General features: G+C 41.0%; 1 protein-coding gene across 3 annotated transcripts in view; it reads right to left on the reverse strand.

The window, feature by feature from the left end:
- LOC148380860 (partitioning defective 3 homolog) overlaps positions 1-22,463 on the reverse strand; it is a 124,263-nt gene that overhangs the window by 3,309 nt on the left and 98,491 nt on the right. For 2 of the 3 annotated variants that reach the window (XM_088363402.1, XM_088363400.1), the window contains 2 exons: positions 4,268-4,388; positions 1,637-1,764 (listed from right to left, as the gene is read on the reverse strand). In XM_088363402.1, the coding sequence (XP_088219528.1) occupies positions 1,637-1,764; positions 4,268-4,388 (249 nt within the window). The remainder of the gene's footprint in view (positions 1-1,636; positions 1,765-4,267; positions 4,389-22,463) is intronic. The other variant, XM_088363401.1, reaches the window with a different exon arrangement.

Consider the following 22,463-nt stretch of genomic DNA (forward strand, 5'->3'; position numbering starts at 1 on the left):
CTTTTTCAAAAATAAAATTCGAGAAGGCTTTTTTTTGGTGAGGATGTGCAAAAAGAGTCCCACAGGAGTGTACTCATGATTGATGCATAAGTGGAACGCTCTTATCACTTCTACTCTCGAGCCGGAATCTGTCACAAAGTAGATTAAATTTACAGACGGGGGGTGGAAATATATTACCCAAAAGAGAGAGTTAGCGCTAGACTGACAGATTTTAAACAAAGCTAGGAACTTGGGTCACAGGAAAAAACTTGTGGTTGTGGGGCGTTTCTTTTAAACAGCTGGGAAGAATCCGAGTTCACGGGGAGGGCAAGAAGCACACAAGTAAACGCGTGAGCATGAACTCACACATACTGGCTAACTAACTGGCACCAGTTCTATCATTTTGTAAGTATGTGCGTAAAAAAAAGAAAAAATAATGATAATAAAATATATATATATATACTATATATATAGTATATATATATTTTTTTATTATTATTATTTCTTTTTATTAAAAAATAAGAATAATGATAATAAAAAAAAAATATATAATTTTTTTATTATTATTATCATTTTTTTTACGCACACACACATATATATATATTTATTTACACATACAATTTTAATTTGAACTTTTCTAACTGAGTTGCTTTGATTGAAGTCTACTTTATGGTCCAGAGGAATGCAGGAGCTGCTTGAGTTGGTGAGCCCTCGGCCTGCTTTGACCTTCCTGCTTTTAAGAATCTTATCTTAATGACATTCATGTGTGTGTTAGGCGTGTTGTGTCTCTTTCAAGCTAATCAGTAGTCTCTCTTTCCGACTAACACGCTTGTTCCTCGCCCACCGCTGCCTGCCGCTGCTAATCCTGGTCGAACAACAAGCCTTCATTAGTGCCCCGCCAATCCTCACATCCCAGACGGCGAGCTTATCCTATCTGTCATCAGATATGCAGCTACCAGGGCTTTTTTTTTTCTCCGGAAGGCTCTTTTGGGATTTTACTTTCCATTTTAAAAAGGAATTCCAGTGAAGAACAAATGTCTAAGAAATGTCGAAACCGAAGCGAATTATGGTTTTTAATCGAGGGGTGTAAGGCATTTACTATGGTCTAACATGAAGCCTGAGCTCACACAAGTGCCCGCTAAGAGTGTTAGGAGATTATGGTTGGAATGCATATCAAAAGCCACCATAGTCAGTCTTTTATCATCGGCCAGATGAACTTTCCCAAGAGAAGCAACTGACCGTGGGAGGGAAGGCCGGGAGTCAACTGTCACATCACATGAGATGCCAGCAGATAATACCTATGAAAGGAATGCATAGATTGCCCTGGCCTATACACACCACATTGATTATTCGTCTATGTGGACCGCCAATCCATATCCACAGACGGAAACATGTTTTAATCGACCCAAATATGACAGCCAGCGATGGAAATGAAAATAGGACGGCATCGGAAAAATGATGTGTTGGTGCGGATGGATAAAAATCACCAAAAAGAGGTGAAGCCAAGAAAAAAAAAATCATGAATTTTGAATACATCTGTTATTAAACCAATGTCAAGGAAATTATGTTTGTGAAGGGACAAGACGGCCATCGGGAATGTCGTGAAAATGATGTATCCGTGCCGATCGAACTTCGGGAAGGCTCAGCCGTGACTTACCGTGGCAGAGAATTGTATTGTCTCTGAGCTTGTCGGAAACTGCCACCATCCTCTTGATGCTGCTTTGGGACTTGAGCCTCACTGGTTACCGAATGGCGCCCACTTTGCACATCCGTCCCGTTACTAGGCTGTAATCAAAAGGGACAAATTGCAAAGACAAAGGTGAGCGCTTTGACGTGGATATAGTAGTCCCTTAACAAACCTTCTGCAAGGAGAACACAATAATCTGATTAAGCACAAACCACAGTAGGGTGTCTCATCAGGCTCAATCTTATTATGAAATGTTTCGACTGACACTGACAGACAGGGACATTTTAATGATCTGAGCCCAGGGGTGCAATATTCAGCCCCGCCGTTCTGACATCTTTCTCGCCTTCATATGTGTGTGGGGGGTGTAAGGAAACAAAATGAACATTTATAAGAAAAACTAATGGTCAAAAAAAAAAAAATGTCTCACTAATCTGACTCCATTTATAATGTCAAGACAGCAGGTAGCTATAGTTTGAAAAAGCGAGACAGGACCAAACGTATGTTATAAGCTGGAAAGGTTGACAGCAAAGAATTTCAGTTCTTGTGAAATGGTTGCTTTTTTTTCATGGCTTGGACAGCTGCAATAACAGCGCAATTACATTTCACTCAACGTCAACAGCAGGTCCTTTCCTCAGCATTCAATTGAGCTGAAGCCAATTGGACTCATATGGTTAAAATTGCAGCAACAACATAGCTCACACAGTACAAGAAGTGTGCAAGAAGAAATGTCACAAACTCAAATTAGAAAGGGACAAATTAGTCAGAACGGTCCCAATTTTGAGAGGAGCTTAAAGGTTTGGGAGGTGGATGACGCCATGCGAGAAGAAATGCATGAGAAATAACCAGGAGAGAAAATCAGTCACGTTAATGGCATTAGGCCAGGAAGTAGAATCCAATTATTCCCTGGTAGGCCTTGGAATACAGTGCCATATAAAACATGACATTTGTTGAAATCAAATCAAGGAGACCTCCGTGTTTGTTTTTATCCAATAAAATGAAACATGATGTAGCTGTGGCACACTCGAATCTATTTCGCTCCTTCTCGTTTTTCCAATAGAGACGGACGGGTGTAAAAGAGGGTTTGGTACACCTGTTTAAACACGAGAGTGATCACAGAGGGTGAGCTTGTTATGACAATCATTTGCAGCTATCAAAAATATGGAATCAAGAAAGCAGCTGTCGGAGTTTAAAGTACTTAAAAATGTAACCGATACTGAGGATTCAAGATCTAGGCATCATTTCATGCAAACATACAAACTGTTTCCTAGTTCTTGATGGAAGGTTGGTTTGGCCAGCTACATATCCCAATTGTATGAAAGACAGAAGTAGAAGTTGAGGAATTTGGTACATGTGGCTGAATGCCAAGGCTGATTTTCATAGCTATATAAAATTGGCAAAAGAGAGAGAATGTATCTGGCATTCTCATGTTGCACTCAGTGTTATCTGTCTACAGAATGTGCGGTCATGCTAACAGCACGTAATTATTTTATTTCTTCCCCGAGAGAGAAAAAGAGAAACATAACACTGGAAAGCACGGAGCAATTTATGGTGAACATCTGGAAATTCCCCTCTTTCTAAGCAGGGGAAGGGAGACTGAAAAATAAAAATAACTGGAGTCAGAGGCAACTTGGCGGTTTTATGATGCACTACTGGATCAACATTAGATGATGCATCATTTGCAGGCTATAAGAAGTTATGGATTGATTCGGTTTGATCAAGGCATCGTGTTTACACATTAAATTCAAAGCAAAAAACATTTTATTTATTTTATTTTGGATTTTTTTTACATTTCAATTCAAGATTTATGCATAACAATAATCCCCATGAGTTTAAAATTGAATTAGAACCATCTTGTAAACAACTCAGTGTTTGATCAAAAGGTAAATTCCGAATCAAGCTAAAACATTTTTTTTCAAGGGTTCCTCTAATCACTGCCAGAATTGAACATCCATGTCCTTGTATCTTTCTAACAAGTTTTGCCTTTGTGATTTCTTGGTAGGATTAAAGAGGACTAATAAAATAGACTTCAGTACTTCAAGGCTAGCCCCGTATCTTATTACCGCCGGAATAACGGGGGTACGCTCAACAGTGTCAACAATCGCAAGCAATTAGGAGCTCAGACGTTAAGAGAAAAATGCGGAGACTGCTTCGTGCTGTACAAACAGATAGTATCTCACTTTGACAGCGAGCATGGGAAGAAAGAGATCGGGAACGTGATTGGGGAAAAATAGCTAATTTCAAATTGAACCTACATGTGGGGCGAACATGTAAACAAATCCAGAGAAAATAAATGTACTTTCAGAGTGGGTGGGGGACTGGTGGCGGAATGTTCTTAAAGCTTTTACGACCACAAGGAAAATAAAAACAGATCCTTGCTGTGTGAGACAACCGCTCAATACAAGCTGTACTAAAGCCAATGACTTTGATTTTATTTTGAGCTGTATTCAAAATGTGGACTCGCACAACCTGAGGGTTCAAAGGTCACAGGTATTCAATTGGCCCTGCCGCTTGTGTCTAATTATTACAAATGATGTCATCCCTAAGTAAAATCTCAAAATGTTCATGCAGTTATCACTAAGTGATAAAATGAACAAATCTCACCCAAGAGTGATCCAAACTGTACGGGTGCTCCTCGTTCTCCACGTCATCGTCCTGCTTTGCCTGCTGGAACTCATCCCTCAGTCTCTGTATCCGGTCATGGTTGCTCGGAGCCGTCTGACTGCTGGGAGAAGAAGCAAACTAGATTCAGTCCAAATAGCATTTACATTCATTGTTACTAGATTATATCCGGAAACCAGAAGTGGGGCCTCAATTAAGGTTTACTGACATGGTTTTGGCATAAGAGTCTTTTTTTTCAGCTTTTTTGGCACACTGTCATTAATTAAACACAGTGGAAAACCTTCATTTACATCCCCAACATTAAAAGCCTTTGAGAGGCCAGTCAATAGGAATCAATGGCCTTTCCTTCAGTTTAATCAGGCTTCGCCTTTTATCACCAGCTACAGAGGCAGCGCCCGACAAAACACATAATTATGTTGAGAACAGCAGCTTCCTGCACGTAAGCGTACAAACGAGATGACAAAAGTCTGCAATAGAGGTTAGAAGCTGGTGATGTAGGGACTGGAGACGATGGGGTGAGAAGGAAAGGGAGATAAAAGTAGAAAGGGGGAGGGTTTGGAGTGGAGTGGGAAAAAAAAGTGAAAGGTTAATCAAGAGCGTGTGGGAGAAAGGAAGAAAAAAAACAGTCAATCCGAACAAAGGTTCACATCAGTGGGGAGATAAAACGCAGAAATGTAAATTGAGGACCTGCTGTATTGTTATTGTACAGGTCTTCTAAAGCATCAATGATGGAAGTGAGTGTTTATTTGGACCTTGACGACCCCGATGACACATGCAGATTAGAATAAACACAAAGTGTCACTAAAAGCACACCGACGCTGCAGAAATCTGCCCTGGTTATCCGTGTTTTCACGTCTTACTAAAATCAATTGTGTTAGTTATACTCCATTTGCTTTCTATGCTTCATGCAAAAAGCATACACTTTTTATAGTTGTTGCAATTAAGTGGTTCACCAGAGTGAGAGGGAGCTAATGCTTCTGGTTATGTGAAAAGCTGCTCATTAGAAAATCAATGGGCTTCATCCACTAATATCTTCCTTCATCATTTTTGTACTTTCATATGTTCGTAAGACAATTTCCATTACATTTAAAAAAAAATCCTTTCTTATCTCAATAGAATGCACTGTATTTTATAGATTTTTAATCAATAAAATGTCAAATGTCCAACCATGATTGGATATAAAACTGCAGAATTGGGTGCAGAGAAAGGTCACTTATACAGAAAAGTTCGTACAGAAAAAAAATTTGTAAAAAAAAAATACAAATGTGTTTTGGGAAATTAATCAGCTCTGCTCCGCATGCATCAGCTGTAAAATTCCCTCTCCTCTGAATACATCTGGAATTGTTTTTTTGCATCAGCAGATGTTATGGGTGAAAGGAAATATGAATGAGCCCTGCATTAGTTGAATCCAAATCATTTGTTTTTGCATAAGACAAAAGGTCACATGTATAAAATGACTCATGCATACATGCATATTTTCACAGTGTGATCCAAAAGGCTCACTGGATTTACTCCACTGCCTGACACCTTTTTCATAAATAACAAACAAAAGATTAAAATCACAATATCAAAGCTTGGAAAAAAAAAAAAGAAAGTTGTGAAATTTATTTGTATTTGTTGCCGAATCTAGCTTTGTGATAAGGTGCTGTGGTTCCGTGTATGTCCCCATGCTATCCCACCTGTGTTTTTTAACCTGAACTGTTGACAGAGGTCATGAGCCCTCTAAAGCTTTTTTGGTTTGGGTAGGGGGGCTGCTGCTGAACTATGGATGCCCATCAGTGTAATAGTCATCCTTTGATCCAGGAGGATTTGGCAGATGTCTCCAACACCACGGGGGCTTAAAGCAAGGATGCAAACAGCTCTAGTCGTCGCTTCTGTTATGCATTGAGTCCCAGTGTGACCCATAAACACACACTAGCTAATAAAAGGCTAATCCAATATTGGTCACATGAGTTCAGGCCAGACTAATCAGAATAACCGAAAAAGAAAGTTTTGATCGCATTTCCAACTTTATTTCCTACCCAATGTTATCTGATTGAAATTTTTTAGCATTATCTTTTTTCATTTTCTCCTCAGTTGCAGCAGAAGATGGGATGGACTTGTTAAATTTGGCCCTGTAGCAATCTTGCAATCAAATCTAAGGCTTAGCTCATCTTTATTTCATCGTATCATAGACTAACATTTAATTCAAAGGCAGAAAGATAAAAGTTCTTTGTTAGGGTTGATGGACAGCCCTTGAGACCTCCCGTGATGGCGGACAAACGATTTGATCTGCAATACATTTTTTGAAGGGGGAGAAGCTCTTTATTAATTTACACTTTTTTTTTTTACAGTGTCATACAAATTAAGTTAGCTTTCCTTTCCAGGTTGTTGCCGTGTAGACACAACCTGAATATGTTACAGAAAGCAGCCTTTAGAGGCTAACAAGCAGGTATCTCGTCTATTATAAGGGCACAAAGGTCTCAGAGGTTCCATCTTAAATGTCTCCAACTGCAAAGTATCTCATTTACTCAACTCCATACATTAATAAATGCAGAACGACTGATCCCTTTCTAAATGTCACTGACTCACACTCTGCAGGTGAGCCTTGAGCCAATGCAGAATCATTTGTATTTGCAGTCCAATACACACACACAGCCACCGTTCCTTCGATATATAATTAAAGAAAGAGGCACAGGGGGATTCTTGTCAGAGCACAGCAAGGGTCAGGGCCACTTTAAACCATAGAAATATTGATGGTAATAAAGCAGAATTAAAAAGATGGAGTAAAATGGTTTCCGTGCTCCCGGCACAGCTGGTCCCGGCTTTTGTGTCGGAGACTGGAAGAGGGTGGGGGGGCGGGGGGTGCTCCTTCTACAGAGTGAATAGGGGTATAGAGTTGGGAAGCTGGAGAGGAGGGGTAGCCTGCCCCGACACCAATTGGTGGGCTATTTTGTCTCCTCCATTACTGGATTAAGTCTTGGAGCCTTCATGTAAAAAACAAAATTAGGAAAGAGGAAAGAGGCCAGAGGTTAAAGTTCTTGACCTTAAATAATGGCAACCTAGACATATGAGCAGAAGGGGGGAAAATATGGGCTGGCGGCATCATTTTCAAAATAGCCTACCAATGTTGTGTAATAATCAATGGAAGGTTCAAGAGGTTGGCAGATGCTGACAGATGGGGAGACTAAAACAGGAAGAGGGCAATTGAATAAATGGAACTTCAAAAGACTTTCCGTCGGTCGCTTGAAGCGGTTTCACTCCCATCCATCATCATCGTCCTTCTCATTCTAATTTATGACGATTGTGACTTTCAATATCATCCCGTCTGTACTTTTCTGCATTCTTAACAGCTCACAATGTCACCAGGTATATAAATACCTCCATTACGCTATCTCCCATCGGTATCGAGGAGTTTAACGTATGTTAATGGCCCTTCAACCCTTGACCCTCACATTCATGACATCATTATCAACCCCACCAGACATAATGTTGCCCTGTCACTGCGATGATCTATGGCCATGGTGGCGCTCTGCTTTAATGAAGCCCAACTGCTGAGGCCACAGAGGGCCCCGGAATCGCAGCGCTTTCGAAGTAAATATGCATTCATCATCTTCTATCAGGCATCAATCAATCAGAAGCCTCTGAGACATCGGTTCAAGCTTTAATACCTTCCTGTTTGTGCAACTAATTCCAGCAAACACACACAAAAAGGATTTAAATGATCAAGACTGCTGGTCATCACTTCCCTTGTGACCAAAATGCTAATAAGTCGCAGCGTCAATCAATATCGCTGCACGTCTTGATCGATGTTTTAATGTTACGCAACTGACCAGTGTGTGTGTGTGGTCAGATGATTTTCCATCTTTTGTTTCTTCTTCGTATTTTCCCATCACATTGGTGTCACATGAGCTGCTGGGTAATTAGCTTCAGCTCGCTGTCCCCGTAAAAAAAAAAGCTCCAGTTCATTTCATGGCATGGTCCCTCTTTGGCAAGACCATGCGGGCAAAAACCCAATAAGGTGTCCCATTTTAAATGAGACACAGCAAAGCACTCAGCCAGACACTGTAATGTGCCTTGTAATGTCTGTGACAATCTTTCAAGCCTTGTTAGGTGGCACCAGGGGTTGAGTATGCTCTTTAATTGAAATGAGATGAGGAGCATTGATGACAAAAGACCAGAATCACATCTCCAAAACCAAAAGACCAAATAGAAACAGCTCTATGATGGCATCATCCGTCACAGTCCCATTAAAACTGAAATATTCTCGAAGAACAGCTTCATCAAGCTTCCAAGGCCTGTTTGCACAATATGACAAATCTTAACTCATGCCATACTCTGCGATCTTGGAAAGATTAATGTGAGGAGGGCAGAAAAGAAAGAAAGTAGATGTGTTAAGAGAAGAAAACACAGCTGGTAGCAGTAAATAGGAGTTGCCAATTGGAGGACGTTCACACAGTGTTAATTCCCCGAAATGCGGTATGACACCCATGCCGAGTAGCAAAGCCACCTTAAATTTGGTAGGATAAAAACAGGCTTGACATTTTATGCTGGAGAGAGATGGAAAAAAAAACAAAAAACAGATGACAGATTAATTTCGGTGCATACAATACAAATTATTTTGAAATTGCACTTTCACAATAGCTGTCACTGTAACAAAGCGCTTTTTACAAAACCTATAATAACAATACAACATCACATGACCAAAAGTCAGCAAATATTTTTCAACATCCAAGAAAAACGGTCGATATAACAGATTAATGTTTTTTAAAGAGCTTAAATATGAGGACATGATTTTGCTTGAATGTGTGTGGCCTACCCTTTTGATGTTTTTCTTCACTTTAGTGTTCCCAAGTCAAATCTGGTCATTTTATCCATGGCAGGTTATATTTTCCTTTGCATAAATCAGCATTTTCTCTAAGCCATTACAACATTTCATAAAAGGGAGCTTTTCAAGCTTGTGGAACATAAATTGGCAATTTCTTCACCCAGTCAAACCCTCTCCATTGGTTATATCAGTAATGGCGGTCTTTGCAAAGTCAAACGCTAATGGCTTGAGATGGCAATTTCTTTACAGGCAATTTATGATTCATTTCCTGACTCGGATTTGAATACCAACGTGAAACGGGCCCGGTCCAGACAAGTAAGCTTCTTTTGTCTTGGATGTAAGTGGGCAAAGATTATGTGCAAGTGATGGTCGTAATGAGACCTTGCCACATGCTATATCTTTGCCCTTTCAAGAGGAAATTCTTCCATAATGAAGTATGGACCCGTGCTCATCTCCTTGGATGAAAAGGCCCGCAGAGGAACCAAAAAAATGTGGTCATCATTACTGTCATGACAGTCGGAGTCCCTCGTGGACACAGGTTTTTAGCTGTAGCACTTTGCTGCCAACTTTGTGGGAACAATTTGGGAAAGTTCCATTAAGACGAGATGGTGAGCTGTATGTCAATATAAGGTTTTTATTGCAATGCCTGTCACCCATGTTATCTATCGTCTTGGTGGCCCAGCTTTGATTATTATCAGGCTGGATGGAGACTTGAAACTGTAAGAAACATCACTATGAATGTTGCCAAGTTTCCTTTTAATCTAATTAAGCTACATGTAAAAAGTGCAAGCAGAGGGAGAAAGTAGCTGATTCACATTTGGAGTTTTGCTAACGTGTTGTCATAAAAAAAGATTGATACGACCAGAGATCTTTTAAGTTCGGATGGCGAGATACATGCAAGAGACTCCCACTGTTTTTTTTTTCCTTCCCAGAAGCTTGTTCTCACGCCTGTGCATAAAAAGACGCAAGCGGAAACTGTTGCATTCTTTTCCTGAGACATGGCCCACTGAAAGCGCTCCAAGTTAATGGAATAAAATAGAGTTGTCACAAGATACACTTTAAAAGCGTAGTAAAAATCTGATTTATGAAGAAAAGGGAGCTTTGCGACATCAGGGTTCGCTGCCATGGTAACCCAGGGGTGAGGTCGGAAGGGGGCAGTTGAATGAGAGCGACGGAATGGCTGGAAAAGAAACTTTCAACTTCTCACTGCTATCTTTTCATTGAGCCAGGCATAAAAGTAGAATTTGAATAGTGAGGTCGAAGTCTTCTTCATAAATTAGAAATGCCTTTGTTATCGATGTCATTCAGACTGCACAAGGATTTAAAGGCAACAAGTTCATGATTTTAACTTCTAAGTGTGGAAAGGGGCCCTTTTTCGTGATTACCCCCCCTCCCCTCCCCCCCATTTAATTTCAATAGCAGTTTTCCATTTGCTCCACCGCTTTTGTTCCTTTCTCCCTTCCATCTCCATTTGGCTTTTATTGCCAGAGCACTCTGACGAGCTGCAGTGCATCCATTCACTCTGCCAGTAAGCCAATGTGGCACTTTTGATGCTCGCAGTGTGCTTGTTGTGTTTTGTCTACGGAAGGTGGGCCCGTGCCATGCTGCTCTGTTCACGGCCAAAGCTTGCTCCTATTGTCACTTGTCATATGGAAGCCAGCAAGAACATGGAGATAAGGCTGTCCTCACGCCGTTCCCTGACCTTCTCAGGCACCCAGCTGGCAGTAAATGCAGCAATAATTATTATCCCAATTACCCGGGCCAACTCTGTCTCCAGGGTGAGGGTGGGGTGGGGGGTCTACTGAATTACTCGGGGCGTATACTGTGAAGGGAGGTCCAACACAAAAGCAGACCACTAAGCAGTTAGTCTCATGCTGTCAAAATGACATCACTGTAATAGAGACTCTACATTGTTGTTATATTTCCCCCCCAAAAAAAAGTAGGAAAACATTTACTAAACAATTGTTTAGATGCACATAAATATTAAATGGTGTAAAATCAGCCTCTGCAGCCTTATAACAAAGCCGTCACACAAAAAGTTGTTGCAAGCATTAAAAAAATAAAATGAAATACAGCAGCATCATTTGTGCCAGAAATGTCTCCCTCATCAGATCATCTTATCTCTGAACTTTTATTGCTTTTCCTCCCAATGGTGTAATGCTGAGACTGCTGGGAATGTAGCTGATTCCACCCCAAAGATTTTTATCCAGTCTTAATGTCACACGAGCTTTGGGGTGCTCTGATCATTTTGGGAAACTGTATTTTTATTGTGTCGTATTGCTTCGGGGCTCAAGAAGCATGGAATGGAAAAAAAAGTCTGTGTTGTCGCATCATATCTACGCCCAAAGAAATAATCCCACTTATCGTCTTTGGATCTTGTTATGGTAACAGTGAGATAAATATGATGATTTAAAAGTCACGATTGGAGAAAAAGTACGAAAAAAAGTCTCCTGTCCTCCATTTTGTCAAGAAAACATATCTCCAGCCTTTAACTGAAGCAATTCTGGTGCTGAGATTTAAAGTTAACTGTCACTTTTTGAAAAAATCAATTTAAGTTTGAGCAGTATGGGAAAAGAATGACTTTGAGAAAACAACACGCCACGAAGCAAAGTGACTGAACATTGTCGGTTGGATTTGAAGAGATTAGCCTGCCGGCACTTATATTTAAATGCCTCTATCTGGCCTTTCTTTCCTCCATCACATAGCCAATGTTCAAATGCAAAGCAGGGAGCGGCGGGTTTGATTAGAGTGGGGTTGAGGATTAGGTCCGAGCAATCTGCCCCCCTTTCGTGGAGGAACAAAGCCGCTGCTGGAAGGTGCATCATGCAAATGGTGTGAATAAAAAAGGTAGAAATAAAAAGAGACAGATAAGGGAAGTGCCACCCTGCCACTCTGCGGAGTTCATTAGCTCAGCGTTGTTCAGGTAACAGCATGCGGACAAGGAGTCGGCGGTGCAAATGGATTTTCTGGTCACGACAGGCTTCCTTCGTAAGATTTAAAGCCGCCGAAAACTAAAAATGATTATTCGCATTTGAAACTGTGAAACATGAACTAGCTTCCAGCAAACTATAAAACATTAGAGAGACACGAGTCATGAGATAAATCTGTTTCAGCTCATAACCTTGCCAACATTTCTCCATTCGACCTAAATATATTTTGATTTTATCCACAATATGAATCGAGACACACTTTTGAATAAATTAGATAAATCAATCAGGGCGACAAAACACACAGAGTGTTTCCCCATAAATCTTCACGTGATCTCAAACAATTCTAACGGGGACAATTATCTGGAAGGGGACCAACATGATCTGTTCCAGTTCACAAAGATCCTTAAAAACCAGGTTGGACAGATTTGCTTTGGAAGAACACCATATATGATTGTGTCAATCAATCTGTGCTAGCAATCGGAATGTAAATCTGCAATAAAATATATATATATGGTGCACCCCTGAGAGTGAGCTGATCTCTAATTGATGAAAATTGCCATTGACAAATAGTGCTGACAAAACACATGTACACGGGTGACCTTTGACCCACATTGCCTTGGGCATCTTGCAACGGATATCCTTTCAAATCTATAAGTGATCTTGCTTTGACATTAGACCGGGTTGAGAGGTGATACGGAACATGGACTGATTTAACCTTTGACCTCAGCTACGTCAGCGACCATGTGGATATTATGGAATAAATGCAAATGGAAAAAAATGCAATTTTAACCCAAAAAAATCAGGTTACAATATTTAGCTCATTGCATCAATTGATCGAGCTGGGATGGCAAGCGTTGTGGTCACTGCTGACTCCTGTAAAAGGGCGGGACTACTCAACATCGATGAAAATAAATTATGTGTTAAAATATTATTCCGATGCGGGGCCTTAAGTGCATATTGATTCGCAATTATTTGTAATAACAGCGGAGAGGGAGGGACAACGCCATCCATTACAGTGAGAAAATAGGCAGGGGGAATCAATGGAAGCAGAATGTGGTAAAAAAGGCACGGTGGCCATTTTTATGTCAAAGACGATCATTAGCAACAAGGACAAGAGAATAATAAATAAATAAATAAATACATAAATAAATAAATAAATACATTTAATTCAAATTAATTTACAGAGGGGAAATAAAATGACCTAATGGTACTGAAAAACTTACAGCTCCATTTCAATACCCGGTTAACATTGTGAAGAAAAAAAAAAAAGGAGGAAAAAGGTGCATAAGTGGGCTCTCTAAAGAGATAAATCCAAGTGTACAGGCCCAAGTAATATAAACCAACGAAAAAAGGAAAAGCAATCTTACCCTGGCCATCATGATTTGATAGCTGAAATTGTAGCGGCAATTCAAGGCTTGTCCTTGGTTTTGTGGAGCCAAAAGTGTGCTATCTTACCCCTGGGTAACGTCATGGGCGAAGATGTTATAGCTGACAACAAAATGACCATTAAATAAAGGCTATGAAGCCACTCTGGACTGGGAAAGAACATGAGCCAACTTCTTAATGTGTGTGAGAATACACATTTGGGCACTTTGATGTCACGGCGTATTAGACTTGTGTGTGCGAACACGTGGAAAATGTTTGGCGTAGTGATCCACATTTATATACACGCTTTCACCAATATCGTTGTAATATGTTATGATTTGAAGTATTAATTGCTAAAACCATGATCACACAACATCTCGCTCTAATCCTGGGGACATAATGTTTCTTTTCCCTTTGACTCTCCAAACATGTCGCAATATGCTGAGAACATTTCACACAGCGGACAAAAATACCTTGTTAGAAAAACAAGAAGAGCGTTTCCATAGAAACGTCATGGAGGAGGTAAATGCAACAGCTTGTACTTAAGTACATTGAAGCAAACATGCTCTGCTACGGTTTCCGTGGGAATATTTTATAATAATTTTTAGATTTTTGCTCAAATGATTATGAGCAGCCAAACGTAACCACCATGTATTTCTTCATGGTTATGCTTGTGAACGTCCTGATTTTGTTTTAATTCAGTGAGTGGCAATCCACATCAATTCTACAAGGTTATTGCGGAGAAAGTTTTTGCAAAACCACAAGGAAAAAAAATGCGGACAACTTCTGGCTTTTCTCCAAAGGATCACATGATTCCATAATTTCTCCTGACATACGCACTCCTTTGAATTGACATTCATCTAAAGAGGTTGTGGAAACAACACAGCAGTGAAAGTGACATGTTGAGTCTTAAAGATGGTGATAGGATTGGGGCCAGTCAAAAGGTCCCCCTCTGTGAGAAGTGACACGGAAAGGATTTTGGAAAAGAAATGAGAAAATTGCATTAATTAAGCCATTAGAGGGGGTTTGCTGTGTGACTTTTGACTTTTGCAATGAAGGAAATACGACTTGGCAGCTCATGTTTTGAAAAAGCCATATGTCAGCTTGTTTGGAGAAGATGTGCAGCAGGTGGGAGTCATTCTCCTGGTTGATCTGGTTATCATCCTTTTCTGGGATCTAATATGAACTGAAAGAAGTCTTAGTCTGGCCAATAATTAAGTTTAGAAAATTATCTCTAACAGTGATTTGGTTTATGACATTTCATTCCTGATTTGCCCTTCTGAAATATAAATTAACATCTTTCTAACAAGAGCGGCTTCACTTGAAAAACATTTTCATTACAGAGACGAGAGGAACAATAACAACGGTTAACTTAAAAATCAAAGCAAGGGAAAGATGCTATCTCCAGGTGCTAATGTTTTTTCCAGACAGTCATTAAAATGAAAATGAAGCCTGCGTGAAGGCTGTTGAGGAATAATCGGTGAGGACTATAAAACAATTAAAATGGCTGCTGAGTGTTTTATTTAGTTGTTGGGGCTCATAACTTTGATCTTCTCTACATGATGTCGTATGAAAAGGGCATTTTATTTGTGGGAAATCGACTTTTTGAAAGCAACTGAAGCTATTCAAGACATCCACAGCTGAATAAACCCTCTGCTCACATGATCTACAGGGGCAAACACACCAAGACACACAGCGACAAGGCCTACCAAGATCCATTAAACCTCCAAAGGACTAGTTTTATACAGCACTGAAGGCTAGTGTCGCTGCTTGTTACCCTGAAAACACGCACACACACACATGCATTAAAACCCGAGCCAAAAAAACGTCTGATAGAAAAACAAGGAAGAAAAACGAAATCAATCTTGATACACTGTGAGACTCCTTGCAGTCAATATCAGCCAATTTGTGTCAAGGAGCTCGACGGGTATTATGTGTGACGTGAAAGTAGGCTGGAGTTGACACGGTCAGCACTGAGAGAAATAGATTGGGGAAACATAGCAAACAGCAAAAGGGCTATAGAGCTGCCATACAAGGATGCTTAGGCCAAAACGGTAGCGGCAGCTTGATTGCGGGCCGAGAAGGTAAGACACTAAGAAGTAAAAAAAAAAAAATCATCATTCCGAACCTTAATGGACCTTTTATTGTGCTGGGTGGAAGCTGGAGAATTGAGTCGTCTTGCAGCCTTGTGTAAGACTACTTCTCGGGGGCAGAACCCGGGGTGGAAGGCTCCCTGAACTGGCAGCCGTGCTAAATAAGACCGGGCCTGTTCTGATTAGATGGGGCTTCTTACCACTACTGTGTGTCGGGAGCTCTGCCAGAGATAAAGACGGTCTAACAGATGTCCGCCTTATCTCAGGAGCCAACCTCGAGACTATCAACCCCTTAACACAAACAGGCGCACAATCATAGACAACATGTTTATAGTATGTACTTTGCAATTGGTGATTTTTACTTAGCCTCACTGATTTGGCACATTGATGAACTGATTCTTGCTCGTAAAATACAGATTTATCCGAAATAAAATAGCAGCAAGAGGAAACACTTGAGGAGCTCCACCCCTGCTTCTTCCTTGAGCCACATTAATTTGGGGCAGAAGTGGAATGTTAAGGTGCCTTTGAAGAAGTGTCTGCTTTTTGTCAGCCCGACATGACACTTATTGTTCTCACCGTGCACACGGCCGATTATATTATCTCGCGCTTGCACATCGCAGACGCAGCATTTGAAAGACAGGAAGGGTGTTTAAGTTGGTGCGGGGGAGAGAGAGAGCAGGAAGTAGGAAAAAAGAAAGAGGGCAAAAAAGTGTGAGAGGAGGCTCAAAATCACGAACGGAGAGATCATGACACAAAGAGGAGAAAGCAGAGTTGGGGCCCTCAGGGTTTGTGGTCTATATGTAGGCATAATGAGCGGTGCCAAACATATCCAGCCTCATTAATTTCAACTATCAAAGCCACCTTATTCGTACGCCAAGCTTGCTATTCTTCCTCCTGTCTGCAAAGCCCTCACTTGTCACTTGAGATCAAACCAAGCCAGACGCTCCGGAGCGCCAGGCTAGCAGAACTTCTTTCTTCATATATAGATGCCATGGAGTAAAGAAGTTACTTTTTGCTACACAAACACATTCTATTCTCATAGAAGTGAGCAAAGTCAATAAATATTCATGGATGTTATTTCCAGCATGGTGTGGTCGTGGTTGCCATTTTTGCCTCGTAGTTCAGATCTACAGGTTTGTATCGTAGTTGTTTGAAGTCTGCGTATTCTCCCAGTAGCTTTTCTTTAGGTACCCTGACCGCCCCCCTCCATACTCAAATTTTCATTGGAACAGAATATTCACGTCTTCTAAATGGAAGAAAAAAGAATCATGTCTAATTTGGCGATTTTATTTTGGAGGGGTCACTACATCGGATTGTGTTTCTGCTTGCTCAGGCTTAATAACATAAGGTAAAAGGAGGTAGCGCTTTGGAAATAAGGTCACCCCAATCTCTGGCTTCTCCGCCCACTCCCAAACAAAGTGTGCCTTCATCGAAAAGAGATGTTTGACACCTCATGGTGGCAGGCAGGAGTGCAAAAAGACGGCTTTATCACAATAAACTCGTCTGTCTTCCCGGGGCATGGACCAAAGCGTATTTCTAATGAACAAGTAAAACAAACAACCTCTAAAGTGTCCGTCAGGAAAGGAGCATTCAAGGTGATGTCATGTCTTTTCTTGCTCGGTTGGGATTTTATCGCCACATCACCTTCCTTCCACTCCAAGAGAGATAAATCACAGGCTTCTTGTGAGAATGAAAATGCCTGTGATCTTGTTGTCACTACCGGTTTCTTTCTCTTTGCGCTCTTTCACTTCAGACATTTTCACCGAGATGTTCTTTCTACTTTTCGTCAAGCATGAAAACAAACCGCCAAGAGTAATTCAACAGTTAAAAAACATTGACAGACTTTCCATCGTGTCAGCCAATCAAAAACGAAGTGTGTTCTGGAGCTATAGGGATCAACCGAGCCTCCCAGGCCTGGATCAGTCCGTGAGTCACTCCATCCGGGGATGGTCATTTTCACTAGAGTCACTTTCATTTGGCCTTTGAGCAGACTTCACAGTGTGGCAACTGACAGAATATGTCAGCAAAGCACTAATCCCTGTTTAGCCACTGCAAAAACAAAGACAAAGTCCCCTCACATCCTCTTACTGGCTCTTGTTATCCCTCTTACTGCTCGACCCTTTCTTCCAAGCCAGCAGCAGTCACTCAACCTGACCACACTTAAAGGACACTTACAGGTCTAACATGGCGAGGCCTGGTACTTGCTCTTGTCTACCAGGTTATCTCCTCTCTCAACACAAGGTTAGGGAGGAAGGATTAGGATGCACACTAATCACTTTGAGAATGCTCTCTTGTCTTTGAGTCACTCCTTCCACACTTCCTGTTGTGTTCTCCTCCTAGCCTGACATCGGCGTGTGCTGGGATGGCGGCAAAGATGAATAAAATTAAGAATAAACCATTAAAAGTCACACTGGAGAATATTTAAATTAAATTGTTGGCTGGTCAAATGGCCCGGAGTTTTATCCGAGCAGTAAAAAACGGTTTAATAGTGTAGTGTGCAAAAAAGTAATCCAACTTGAATCAGTCGGTTTGGCAAACGAGAAAGTAGATAAGCAAGGACACCTCAGTTACACCTCCGGGCTAATTACGAGCGATTCATCAAGCAGATGCTGCCACGCTGGTAAATTAATTTGTGAATTAGTGATCGGTGGTGAAGTGATTTTTTTTCCCGCTAGGGTAGCTTGTCGAATATAACGTGCTGAATTGTAGCCATGCATATATCACAAAAATTATTTCGACTGAAGATGAAAATCTCACAAAAATGATCGTTAGACCTGTCACAGTTTGTCTTCCTGGGCAAAAGCTGCAACATTTCCAGCATTATTAATTATCTTATCGTCACCGTCACACAAAAAAAAGCAAATTGCCCAAAGCCAGAAGGAAAAGAGAGGCCATGCCAGTTTGGATGGGTTCAAAGTACCACGGCCAGGTATGGGGGTTGGGAAGGTGATATTTAGTCAAAGAAAGCAGAGGTTAAGAGGTCATGGAGGACTGGAAATAATGGACGAGAGACTCATTCTCTTCCTTGGTTTAGCCTTTGGCCTATAATGAGAGCTCTTGACACAGAGGAGCACACTGATACAACACATTTGGCAGCCTGGCAAATTGACCTGGGCGCCTGATGGCTGATTGACAGCAACTCCTCAGGGCGCCCACATGCGAGTGTGTACGTGCATGTCAAAGAGGGTGCTAAAAAGCGTAGGAAGAAGGAAGTGAGATGGCGTGAGACAGAGAAGATGAGGTGAAGATGAAGAGGAGTATCAGGCCCGGGAAAGGTAATTAAGTGACGAACCGAAGGTTCAAAGTGCAAAATAGTCTGGCGGGGTAATTCAATATTGGCACTGATGCATGAACTGTATTTCGCTTTATGATTGTTAGTATCAAAGACAATAAGCACTGGGTCACCCTCATATATATTTTAGGAAAATACTATTTATAGCCATGGAGAAGAGTTGGGTGGAAATATTTTATTCTTCCTAGGGGCGTGCAAAAAAAAAGTAAAGCACTGATTTAGACCGTACAATTTTACTTTATGTGATACAGCCTAGAGTTTATGCTTCATTTCTAGGTAAGAGGTAATGTCTACTTCAATGACACAACCAACAGTTGACTCGGACGAAAATGAGTAAATAAAAAGATGGTTCCACACGAACGTGAGTAATAATGGCTCGGTGACAGCTCTAGTTTATATAGCTAATAACCATGTCACAGCATCATGGAGTCAGCCTGGTGAATTATAGCCCCTCTCGACTCTATAGCTGCAATTTTTCCTAAAGTCTCCCAGAGGAGCAAGATCAGCCACATGCCTGCCACATTTCCCCCTTAGGCCCTTTGGGGATGAGGCAAGCGGCTATGGCGGAGTAACGTTGATGGTCGCAGGCTGTTGATTCTTATGTCTCCACTGGTTGTTTTAAAGATAGACTGATGGGAGTGATGAGAGTGCTTGGGAGGAGATGGGGAAAAGGTGCTGTTTGAGGAGCGTCTCTTTGGAGAGGAAGCCTTGAGTTATGGAGCGTTGGCGGAGGCTGGAAACACCTCACGCAGCTCCACCGAGGCAGGGATGAATGATGGCATGGGAGTTGTACAGCTGCGGACTAAACAGGAAGGCAAAGGAGTGAAGTGTTTTTTTTCGCAATTCTTCTCAGACGCTGGGAGGTGGAGGTCTAGCTGACTTGCCGTGTGCTCTTCCTTTGGGATTTTCCTTGTCCTTATGATCATCTCAGCTTGCCGTGTTGTTCTTCTTGCGCATATCACAACAGTTGATTTTTTTTTTGGGGTGGTATCATTGTGAAAATGCCATGAGCTCATGAAAAAGACAAATCATTTTTGCCTTTCCAAAGGTTTAAGGTGAAAGGTAACTTCAACTGATATGATAGTGAGGACATTAAGTTTATATTTCTTCCTCTACCTCGACTGCTCTTTATTGCCCATTCATCTTTTGCGTCTCACTTTCTCTTAACACTATCTTTCCCTGACCAATCCACCCATTGTTCTCTCCGCTTGCAGGGCTGTGATGACTCCACAACATCGCGACATGATTACAAGGTTAGAGGACACAGACAAAGCGTCACACTAACGGTGAACTGGCCCTCACGCTCGCTCTCGAAAATAAAATCCTGTGAGATAAGGTTGTAATCCCGCTTATAAAGTACAGTGTGGAAAAAGAATGGCAACCCTCAAAACCAACAACTACAAAACCAATAGAGCATCCATAAGTAAAAATAAAGAATTATTACATGTCATCCTCTTAACTTACTTGATCATGTGACTCCAACACGACCAAGCAACACAAGACTGCAAGGGGCCCAACCACGTCTGCATGAATATTAAGTGCGGGATTTGTGTCACGGGTTTGAAATTGGAAATCACAAGTCTGACTAATCAGCTTTGGAGGCTCCACTTCAGCGTATTTACAGTATGTGTGTATGACTGTGTGTGTCTTTCTTGTGACAAGCCTGCACACACACACAAAAGCACACCAGCACCTTTGCGTCCTCCATCCACATCCATTCAAATAAAGACAGACAGATATAGTCCAAGACACTATTAGGGAAAATGCAGCCAGTGGGATTTTATAGTCTAAAGCCATTCAATAGTACACTCAAGTGTATCCGCCTTTCACTCTCTTGACCATGTCATAAATCATCCTCGCTGCCTGTCTTTGTTTTGATGATTCAATGCTTTATCTTCCACCATCAACTTCTTTGTTAAAAGCATGTATAATTAAAAAAAAAAAAAGCCTGTTGCAGACTATATTATGACATAAAAATATTAAAGATGAACTACCAAGGAAATTAAAGGTTCATAACCGAGTTACCCCCTCTCACAGCCGCAAAATGGATCAGCAACAATTTGCTTCATAAAGTCGTAAAAGTAATCTAGAGTTTAATTGACGTCACCAAGTATCGCTAAAACATGAGCATTATCCACCGTAAAGACGGGTTGGCCTTACAGTGAGCCTTTAATGACCGACATATAACTGCAGGATGAGGATTATACTTTATATTTAATCACTGCGGTAAAGACAAGTGGTTCTAGGGTGTCATTTCTCACGATGACATTTACAGACCATCACGGCAAAAAAAGAATAGCCAGTCACATGGGAGGTCCCCTCTTGGTAGGGTTAACAGGCGCACTCCTTAGGATGTCCTGCAGTTTTGAAACAAAAATATGCAGTAACCAAAATACTCGGTTTCCTTGACTACAACATCTTCTCTTTGAGACCAAGCCAGATTTCAAGACCTATGGCTCCAGGATGATCAGTGATGACATCATGGTCCCATTACAACAGACAAATAAGTCTGTGTGTTGTCATTACTGGGTTGTGACCGGCTAAGAGCATTTTTACAGGCACTCTGTCTATGTCTGCTGGCCTCTACGAGGTTTTATTAGGTCTCACGGGGAGCACAAACAGGTTTAGCTCAGGTGACCGAACAAAGAAGACCACTTGTCAAATTCTGCATGAAGGACACTTTAGCTAAATCAATGCCCTGTAAAGGGCTTTTATAAAATGCAAACAAATAGAGAAGCCTTTTGTATGATCTCGTTTATTTTCTGGTGACACGATGTCAAAAACTTAATGTCAACATTTAATAACGTGGTCATTTTAACATAAACGCTATTTTATAATCACACGATTCACATTATTCATGTTTTGTGTCGCTGTTAATTGACACAAGCCTTTTTAATCTTACAAAAGTATTTTTGATCATCTTTTCAAATTTTGAGAAAAAGACCACGATCCATGCTGCCCAACCTTTTGACTTGTTTAGATTTCAAATTTTCCCCAACGGTATTAATGTCACCGAAATTCATTGGCTCCATCTGTGAACTTTAACCCTAACAAAATATGCAAACACTCCACTTAATGTTGTTTGGGACAAAACTGTCATGCAGACAAAGAAAAAAAATCACCCCTCTATAATACCTCCATAAAGAAATACAAATCCACCAAATCGGTGGGTGAGGGAAATTCAATTACGTGCCCAGTACACACTCGCTGAGCTATTAATTAGAATGAACTTTGAACTTCATGATACAGTTGCACCCCAGAGATACGGTTCAGAAAATTATGTTCGGGACACAATACAGAATCAGGGACCACTGGATGCTAACGACTTTTGGACAACACTGTAAATCATCGGGGATCTATTATCGTTGAAGAATTAGCAATTAGCATTAATTGTAAATAATTTTAAAGGTCACTCACCCATTGAGAAAGGTCAGTTAACTTATGAGTTGACTTCAATATAATTAACTTCCTCGTCACGCTGCTGAGACACAACAGAAATATTACAGACTGATAAACAGGCTAGCGATATATTGAAAAGCATTTTACTGGCAACATCCATGACTCCCACGATAGAACTCCTTGAAAGCATTAACTCGAATTGTCTCGGTTGACCTAAAACATCAGAGCACATATTTAAAAAAAATGTCATGTGTGACACACTCGGGTCATGCGTTACAATACAGCAGCTGCG

The sequence above is a fragment of the Syngnathus floridae genome, chromosome 20 (assembly GCF_059516105.1).
Source record: "Syngnathus floridae isolate MCC-2025c chromosome 20, RoL_Sflo_1.0, whole genome shotgun sequence".
Classification (NCBI taxonomy): domain Eukaryota; kingdom Metazoa; phylum Chordata; class Actinopteri; order Syngnathiformes; family Syngnathidae; genus Syngnathus; species Syngnathus floridae.